The 10,376-nt window shown below is 35.7% G+C and overlaps 1 protein-coding gene across 1 annotated transcript in view; it reads right to left on the bottom strand.

The window, feature by feature from the left end:
* Nucleotides 1–10,376, bottom strand: part of Cntn3 (contactin 3 (plasmacytoma associated)) — a 221,423-nt gene that overhangs the window by 184,602 nt on the left and 26,445 nt on the right. Inside the window, exon 2 of the mRNA XM_013010411.1 lies at nucleotides 9,653–9,779. Within this exon, the coding sequence (XP_012865865.1) occupies nucleotides 9,653–9,779 (127 nt within the window). The remainder of the gene's footprint in view (nucleotides 1–9,652; nucleotides 9,780–10,376) is intronic.

Genomic DNA, 10,376 nt, shown 5'->3' with positions numbered 1-10,376 from the left:
GGAGGAGGCTGCAATGCTTGGTAAGAAATGTACGCATTATCCTGCCCATGCAATTGTAACCCCTCTGTACAGTATGTTCACAAATAAAATAAAATTAAAAAAAAGAAATATTAAAGAAAAGGAACACAAAAAAAAAACATGTTGTGTCTTTCACATGTGGTTTATATGCATCTTACATGCCCTGAGAAGTTCTCAAGAGGACAGATGAAACACAGCTTGATCTTTAGAAAGCGAAGGATATTTGAAGTGAGTCAGTCACAAGTGAATAGGTTTCATTTTATCCTGTGTGTGCTGGTACTTGGGCTTAAACTCAGAGCCCAGGCACTGTACTTGAGCTTTTGTGCTCATGGCTAATGTACCACTTGAACTACAGCTCCACTTTTGGCTCTTTTGGTAGCTAATTGAAAAATGAAAGAATCTCATAGATTTTCCTGCCTGGGTTGGCTTCAAACTGCAATCCTCAGATCTTAGCTTCATGAATAGCTAGGATTACAGACATGAGTACCTGTACCCTGCACAGGTTTTATTTTTAAGATGGAAAAGGGAAGCGTTTGCCAGTTACTGTGTGCCTCAAAGTTTGAATGGTAAGAACGCCTCTAAATTCAAGTCAGGAAAAATATAGTTAGTTGTATGTATACATATGTGTATACATATGTATGCACATATGTGTGTATGTGTGTAAGAGACAGAAAGAGAGAGAAGAGAGAGAGAGAGAGAGAGAGAGAATGTTCCTGGAGCTTAAACTTAGGTTTTCGGTGCTGGTGCTGTTTCTGAGCTTTTTTTAAATTTCTAACTCAAGAGGAGTGCTTTATCACCTGAGCCAGAGTTTTACTTCTACCCTCTTGAGGTTTAATTATTGATAAGAGTCTCATAAACTTCCCTGTCTGGGCTGGCTTCAATTGTGATCCTCAGATCTCAGCCTCCTGAATGGTAGGATTAGAGGTGCAAGCCACCAGTGGTACTTGGCTTCACATATACTTTTGAATATAAGACTATTGCAAAGGGTACTTGGTATTTTTGTTACCTACAAAGTACAGTTTCTCCAGGAGAAAGAAAAGCATCTTGGAATTGATAGAATGTTCGGGGTCTGACAAAGCATGTTTGATGGTTTCCTTAAAACCTGTGTGTTTTTGTATTTATATAATGAATAATAAAGGCACACTAGTTATATGGAAAATTGGGAAGATAAATAAAAATATGAAGAAGCACTTCTTGCCTACTTAATCGCCTGCAAGATTTAAGAGATCATAAAATTATGTGGGGAGATACTTAGTGCCTAAGATGTAAAAGCTGCCATCCCAAAGTTTCCACTAAAAACCAAAGTGAAAAAAATTGTTTCATTTGCATAAGTGCCTCTCTCTTTAGCTCAGTTTTCATAAAAAAGACACAATCACTAGATTATTTCATCACATAAAAAGGCAAAACTCTTCTCTTTTAAATATGTTTTCTATTATACCAAAAGCATCAGTGCATTTGTTTTAGCAAATGCTTCAGAAATGAGATACTCTTGAGGTACACTGACAAATGTTAATTTTCTTTTAACAAAGTAATCTAATTATTTTTCTTCTTCCGAAAACTATTAATCATTAAATGGAGTTCATCCCCAGGTGATATAAAAAATTCTCCATATCTTATTAAATATTGATTGTTTCCTTCTTGCTGAGAATATGTGAATTTCAAAAGGTCTACCATTGAAGTGTAGTTAATTCCTGTGCCTAGGCTTATAACGGCTATTTTATTCTGAGAAACAAAAGCATGAATCTATATTCTTAAAGCAAAATATCCATATTTGAGCCACATATTTAAACATATCTCACATTTTCAACTGTATAAGAAAATTACTTTCATAGTCATTCTAGAAAACAGAAGGTATCCTTAACTCCTTGTTGGGTATTGTCCAATAAATTAGTAAAAATCAGACTCATTTCTTTGCTGAAATCTGGAATTAAACTGATTAGGCTTCCTGAACACAACCCTGGGGAGCTAAGAGTGTCAGGTAAGCGACATGCACAGTAGGGAAACTTTTAGAAATAGATAATTTTAGTTTTCACATTCATAATCCTTTGAAAATATAGGTTTCTAACTTTAACAAAGACTCTTAAAGTTTACCAAGTATTAACATCACAATGCAGTATTCCTGAAAGGCAGAGTTTAAAATTTCATAAATGTACACTTGCATGCCCAAATTCCATTGTAGAAGGAGTAAGGTAATAACCTGAAGGTGAAAAAGAAAACAGCACCAGGATGCCTGGAGCTACACCAGCAATTCAATCATATAACATTTACACTGTGCTGTAGAAGCTGCCTAACATTGTACCTTTAGCTCAGGGGTAAATGTCACAGAATTAAACACCTTTGCATAATCATCATGTTCTAACAGTCTTGGATGATCTTATAAATTCACTGCCGGCATACAAACTCTCATTCTACATGAATTAGTATTTGCTTTTAGAATCCATGAGTGAAGAAATGCTTCTCTATTCATGTTTCCCAAGCCTACTGATTCTTAGTCAGTGAGCTCTTATTCCCTCTGACTTCATAGAAAATTTTACTGGGATTTGGATTGGCATGATAACCAAAGGTTATGGTTATGGGAAGTTTTGGGTTGGTGCTCTACCTGAGGAAATGCATATATAGTAAATTTATTTCTAAATTTGCTACATTCTCCACTCAACAGGGACAAGGGAACCGAAGTACTGAGAAACCTGAAACACATCTAATAAAACAGAACAGTGGAGTGTACTACAGATCACTACCTATGAATAATACAGATGCATTCACTGTAAAACATATGCATGTCCATGGCTCAAGTTTTTTTAAATAATTAATATAAACCATAGGCGACTAACACACCCATATATGGATCCTAAATGATGACAACTGTATTATTATTTCCAGAAAATAAACTAAAAATATCAACAGGTGAGCATGTATGAATAAATTGCTTTTTGCTGCAAAAAAATAAAAAAAAACAAAAAGGGCCTAGGAATGTGGCTTTGTGGTAGAGTACTTGCCCAGTATGCATGAAGCCCTGGGTTCGATTCCTCAGTACCACATCAGGAGAAAAAGCTGGAATTGACACTGTGGCTCAAGTGGTAGAGTGCTAGCCTTCAGCAAAACAAACTCAGGAACAGTGCCTAGGCCCTGAATTCAAGCCCCAGGACTGGCAAATAAAGAAACAAATAAGCTAGAGAAAGAATGAATGTATTTTTAAACACAATTTCAAATAATATTGAATATAAAAAGCCTAAAATGTCTGGGGCTCAAGTGTGTTCTTCAAAGCATCTCAGTTTCATTGGATGATGGCCATGTCACTCATTGTTGAAGTTCTATCAACTAGTGGCACATTTCTTATATGGCAGACATTCATGGACATCTCCTGAACAGATTAATCGATCCTATTCTCTAGCCATAAAGTAAACTCCACAGACTTCCCTACCGGTAGTCATCTACTTGGTCAATTAGCAATATTAAAATAGAGTTATTACATGAGTGTTCTTAGGTACCTCGCTTTCCATATTCACTATGCTTTCAGATTACAACTGCTTACACAAAACCACAACTAATATGGAATAGCAATAATGAATATGAACACAGATGTATTTTTTTGCCAGTACAAATTAGAGCACTAAACTCTGAAGTAAATTTCCCACTTGAACTTGTAAATGAACCAGAATATTGATCTTTTGAAACAGAAACTAATAGTCCTGAAAACAAACTGGATGACTGTAGGTGATTTCAAATACAGCTCACCTTACAGTTGACTACATAAAGTTAGAGTCCTTCAGGATATCTACTTTATCATACAAAATATGATTAGGAAGATGGAAGTTTAAACATTGGGGGAACAAACTTCATTTTTGACTGCAAGTGAAACGTAAGCAAAAAGAAGTAAATGACATTAAGTCATTTGGGGGTTGGTTGGGGCTGGGAAATAAGTCTATGCCAAACTCTGGTTAAATAATCATGTAATACTTTACTTGGGGCTTGACAGGAAAATTAGGAATTTAATCACAAAAGCAATTTGTGGTTTTAGAAGTGGCTTTCAAGTTAAAAAGCAAATGCGTTTGTGTTTGGATGCAATGTTTGTTAATATGTTTACTGAAGTGATGAGAATAATTGCAGCTCCTGAAAGAATGAATGTCTGAATTTACATATTCAATACTTTATCCAAAAATAACTAGCTAAGCTCCTGCAATAATTGCTGAAGATACATATGAGTTAAGTTGTAATACTGTGGTTTAAAATCTGAATCTTTAAAATGTGGCTCACCCCTGTGACCTCAGAAGACTGAGATCTGAGGATCATGATTTGAAGCCAGCCCAGGCAGGAAAATCCATGAGATGCTCATCACCAATTACCCATCCAAAAGCCAAAAGTGGAGCAGTGGTTCACATGTTAGAATGTTATCATTGAGCAAAGATTGTTTAGGGATAGTGCTCAGGCCTCTGAGTCCCTGACTTTGAGCCCCAGGACTGGCACGGGACAGTGCGGGGGGTGGGGGAGGGTTAGGGAGGGAATATTTCATGACACATGAAAATATATCCACACACATATGAAATATTGTTTCAAGCCAAGCCAAGCTGGATGAAGAAGAGCTATTAAGCTTGTGATAATATAACTGAGTTCAAACACAATGTTGATAATCTTAAAATTATTCCAGGCAGAGATAGGGATGATTGCAACTTTTGTCTTTCCTGCATCTGTTTTAACTTTTCCTCCTAGCAAGTCCCCATTCTCCAGAGTAAATGTCATTCCACATATGACTTAGTCTTGCAAATGCAAACATTCCACATCTCAGGCCAACATGACTCGTTAAGAATGTGAGTGTAATTCATCAGATTCCATTGGTGTTTGATTAAGATCTTTCCTCCTTATCCCACCAGGAAAAAAATAAAAACACAGAAGAAAATTGAAGAAAGCATGCAAAGCATGCTTCAACATGTTGTATCAAACCCTTTAATTTTCACATCTCTGAAACCTTCTGTTTCAGCTGATATGGACTGCTCACAGTATTCATTGCATTGTATTTCACATTTGTTTCTGCTATGATGAGGGGGAGTTGATGACACTTCCTGCTGTATTTATGGGGTAGACATAAGGATATCAGGAGAGCCAGGCAGGAATCTTTGATACCTGTAGGTATCTGTCTTAAAATGGAGTCAATGGAGAGGACTCAATCCAAACCCTGTGCTTAGAATAGTCCTCATTTCTGCACATTACTACATGCTTGATTTCTGAAATATGCCTTAATCCTACAAACCTTCATTTTTCTTTCTCTCTTGTTAATTTCATTCCATTGCTTTTCAGTATCAGCTAGTAAACATTCACTACTGGACAGGCTAGTAATGCAGAGATGCAAACATCCAATTTCACCTTCAGGGTAGTGACAAGCAATTGGGGCCAACACATTTCATTTGACATTACAGGCAGGTTGAGCAGTTCACTGGGTGGGTACAGAACAGAACCCAGAGCAGAAAAATATCAAGAAGGCTCTTTGGGGAAATGGAAATGCCTTCCCTAGTTATCTGCATCTGTTTGCCTCAGGCATTGTAGATATGGTGTGTGTGTGTGTGTGTGTGTGTGTGTGTGTGTGTGTGTGTGTGTGTGTGTGTGTGTGTGTGTGTGTTTTGTAGTTGTTCCAATTGTTCAATTGCTCTTAGTGGCTGTGAGTATGGGTACCAGAGCTCTGCAGCTGGAGCAGTCAGAACACTGTGAGGAACTGAGTTTGAGGATTAAACACAGAGAACTGGGCTTCGAAATTTAGTGGGAAGGATCAAATTTCCCTATAGCTGGGGGAATTTGAAGGAACAATAATATTTATTTGCCTTGGGACATGAAAGTAAAGTAATAGTAACACCAAAACTCACATCGCAATAAAAATATTTGAACACAAATAACATATTACCAAAACTCTGTTTAAATTATGTCATTGGTGATCACATGATATGTTATGATACAGACCATATTGTAGATAGCATTTATGCTATGCTTTTTATGTGCTGAACAGCATGTCTGCACTCTATATTCTATTAGGGGAATTCATAGCATCTGTAGATAGATACAGTTCAATACAGTGATACATAAACCACAATGTATAGCATTCTGCATGTCTTTGCATGTGTGTATATACAGGAAATAGTCTAATACTTCTTTTCCTTACAGCCACTCCTCAAAGAAAACGTAAGCAGAAATTAGTATACTATTTCATTTCCTTTCATTTCTTACAATTTTTACATGTAGTCAAATCTCAGTAATTTAAACAGGTACAGGAGGTGACTCCATTACAGAGATATGTTGAAGACCTTTAAGCTAGAAAATCCCTTCCCACTGCAGTGATAATTATCTCTTAAAGCTGTGTATCCAAGGTTCCTCATATAAGATTTTTAACTTAATTACTTTACTGATTCTATAAAGCTGGATGAAAATGATATTCTGGTCACTTTCATGTGAAAACAAATGTGTGTGGGTGCAGAACCTGGTCTTGAACAGTGGGCCCAACAGACCATTCTAGAGCTATAGATATATCTAAGAAGCACTTTAAATGAGGTTGCTGTGACTGAGGAAGGAGAATTTTCATTTATTTAAATTTGATTTAACAAAATGTAATGGATTTAAATTTAGAGGCCACACATAACCACTGGCTACTACAATGGTTAGCAGAGCTCTGAAGTCTTGAACAAAGCTAAGAGTTGAAAACTCAATGCCCACACAGGCCCACACCTTCAGTGTTATACCTTATTTTCTTCATCTTATATCATGTCTGATAAATGAAGCTAACAGTAAATGTAGACAGACTGTGGATGGTAACCCTGGGCCAGTGTTAAAAAGAGGTCTGTCATAGTTTGTGGTGAAATAACTTTCTAGGCTTTACTCAACAGGTCCACATATTCTCTCTTCAGATTCCCTTCACGGGGTTTTGTGACTTCCCTGTTCCATATTCACAGCCATACCTTTTGCTGTAGTTTTACACAAATATCCTCGCCTTTAAATAGAAAAGTAACAAAGATGTACCCATTGAAGGTTGTTCAGCAAACACAAAGTATTTGTACTCACATGAAAAGCAAGAGGACAGTCCTCCCCATTTGAGAAAAGTGCTAAGACTTCCTCAGGATAACCTCTTTCAAGACCATCAGCAATTATGGTGAGACCGAATACTAATTAACCTTTAAATAGAAGCCTTAGGGCTCGAGCAAGGAAATATAAGAGAAAGGATAAAATTCTCAATTAAACTCTAAGACAAGTCATTTCTCTTGAGAATTTCTGAACTTTTGTATGTCTAATATGACCAATTAAGACTTCTTTTTTGCCCAATGGGAAAATAATAAGATAAGTTCTCCCAATGGACAAGTTTGCCTCAGTCTACATGACAGGCTCTGAGCTTTCAAAGAATATTCTTATATAAGCCACTTAGAGTTTATTCTGAATCTTTAGAGATACATTTGGATTGCCTTGAAATTTCTTCCTAAGACTTCATAAGGCTTCAGAATACTCCTTAACTATTCCTTGGTATCTAAGTCCCTATTTACATTTTGAAAAAAATATATATATGTATATAATCTTAACTTTAGAAAACTTGTACAACTCCAAAGTGTCTGCTATATTTGAATTTTAAAATAATGATTCACATGTTAAAAGTTTATTCACTTATCAAACTTAAAGCTAAGAAATCAAGCTAAGTCACATATCTCTCCTATATCAGTTACAGATTGTGTTTAAACTGAAACCTACAAAAGATACAGTGACATCTCAGGACAGATCATAAAACATAAGGGTTACTCGGGCTGGGAAGGTGGCTCAGTGGTAGAGCGCTTGCCTTGCATACCTGAGGCCCTGGGTTCGATTCCTCAGCACCACATAAGCAAAAAGAAAAAAGCCAGAAGTGGCTCTGTGGCTCAAGTGGTAGAGCGCTAGCCTTGAGCTGAAGAGCTAGGGACAGTGTCCAAGCCCACAGTTCAGGCCCCACGACCGGACCCCCCCCAAAAAAAAAAACATAAGGGTTACTATCCAAATGGTAAAACTTCTTCAAATGTTATATACATAATCGATACACTGAAATGCAGATTTCATATCATTCCTGTAAAGTACACAAAGGTAACATTACAACAAAAGGCTATTTCTGGATCTCCAAACACAAGACAAGTCACTATTTGATAAAATTATATAATCACAAATAATCCACTGACTTAGAAAATTCATTCCTATTTAACTAGATCCTAGGTCTTGACAATGTTTTAGCTGAATGCACTTACTGCCAAATTATTCCTAAGATAAATGCCAGGAAAAATGACTTCATTGACAACAGCAAAAGAGCACAAATGAGTCATTTATATGGAATTTTTTATCATATTCACAGCCATGTCTATAAGAAAACAAATGCATTGAAAAGGTGTCAGAACACTTTAAGAATATGGTGAAAAGAAATATTTCCAGAAAAATACACTGCTAAATTAATCTGTTCATCTTTGCCTCAAAGAAGACATATTTCAAGATGTTGGATATGCTAACAATCCAACACACAAAAATTGTTTCTTATTTCCTATTATCTGAGAACTTGGTTCTTATTTCTATATAAAGAAGTAAAAGCAGAAGAAAAACTCTCTTTTCTACCTCTGCCAGTACAGACAGGCAACCTGGATTTGTAACATTTACACTTTTGCAAGAATACAGTACACACAAGGTATGCTGTAGAATAGTGTGGAAAAAAAGACTAACCTCAATTGCTTTCTCATGCAAAAATCCAAGGGTCAAGCTTCTCACACAATCCTGACCTAATTTAGCAAGGACTGTAGGGTTCTATTATTTATATGCCTTCAGAGAACAATAAAGCTCAATATGTTCTAAATGATAATGCTGAACATTTAGAATTTTATTAATATAGAATGAAGTAGCTTGTTCTGTAGGTTACAGAACTCATGTGCATAAGCATATAAATTGCATAAGCATACTAATACTGGAAAAATCGTGTTGCTATAAAAATGTCTTGAGCATACCCTCCATCCATTGATATGGAAGTAGCATGTGCTGTTTATAAATAATTCACTTCTTCATTAAAGCAGATCTCCTAAAAGGAAAACATGTTAATCTTGTGTTATTTAACCAAGTGAATACACATGCCATCCAAATGACCAGTCATCACCTCTAAGTATTGGCATGTTTACTCTAAGATGACGAGAATTCAATTTTCTCTTTGTTTTTTTCCTTGTACCTGATTGTGACTGCTAAGGGTCTTCAGTGGGCAGGTTCTGACATGATCTTAAAAGTACAGTATTTACCATGAGAAAAATCTAATAAAGGAGATACATTTTCACTTTAAGAATTTTATTTTTATACATACCTTTAAATTATGGTTTTAAATAATTTTTAAAAATCCTCTTAATTTTACTACTACAATACATATGTTCCTGACAAATAATGTAAAACCCAATTTTATAAATTAAGACATTGCATGTTTAAGACATCCAAACATATTTTTACAATAAAGTGAATAATCAATCCAACCAAGGTTGTCTCTATTCAGATGGTCGTAGAGTCAGATCTGTTGAGTATACTACACAACTTCATATGTTTCTTCATACTGATAGCATAAATATATGGAAGTAAAACAATTGCAAGCTTTATTTTAAAAACTGTTCCCAAATTTCCACTGTACCTGTAATGAGGTGAAGGGTTTCCTCTTGCTTCACAAGTTAAAGTTATCTTTTTATCTTCTGAACCAACAGGGAAAATGCTGTTGTTGGGCTCTTTGATAAACACAGGGCCTTGTAAGAGCAGCTCACCTAAGCAGGTAAAGAAACAAACACAGGAAGAAGTAAATAACTACAAAAGCTCCATTCTGAAGACAAAAACAAGCAAGGAGTTATTTCTTCTTTCTTAAGCAGCATCTTTCTAAACAGTGGGATACCTGCACTAATGAAAGTCAGTATAAAACACTGCCAAATTAATAAAATGACATTAAACTATAAAACATGAAATTAAAAAGCCTGCAATAGTCATGAATAGTTACTTTGTAACAACAGGCTACACTCATGTGTTTGGAGGAGAATAAAGTGTGGAAGCTACTATAAAAAAGTATTTTTTGTCTGTAGTCCCTGCAAAAACTAAACCTAAAAGAAACCAGTTGAACACTTGAGTATTGGGTTCCTCATGAAATTCCCTGGGCCTAAAAATTTTAAGGTTGGTTATATTATTTGCCTATTTTCAAATAAAAAAAACACTCAATATTTGATGGAATTTTTATTTATTACCAGAAAAATGAAATAAAAGACATAGCACTGTCAAGGAGACTTTCTCAGAATGTGTCCGACATGAACCTGAACATCCTCTGAAGACAAATTCAACAACACACACACACACACACAGAACCAAAAATGTTT

This window comes from Dipodomys ordii, unplaced genomic scaffold (genome assembly GCF_000151885.1).
Source record: "Dipodomys ordii isolate 6190 unplaced genomic scaffold, Dord_2.0 Scaffold12, whole genome shotgun sequence".
Lineage (NCBI taxonomy): Eukaryota > Metazoa > Chordata > Mammalia > Rodentia > Heteromyidae > Dipodomys > Dipodomys ordii.
Note: the sequence above shows the minus strand (reverse complement) of the source record. Positions and strands in the feature narration are given on the sequence as shown.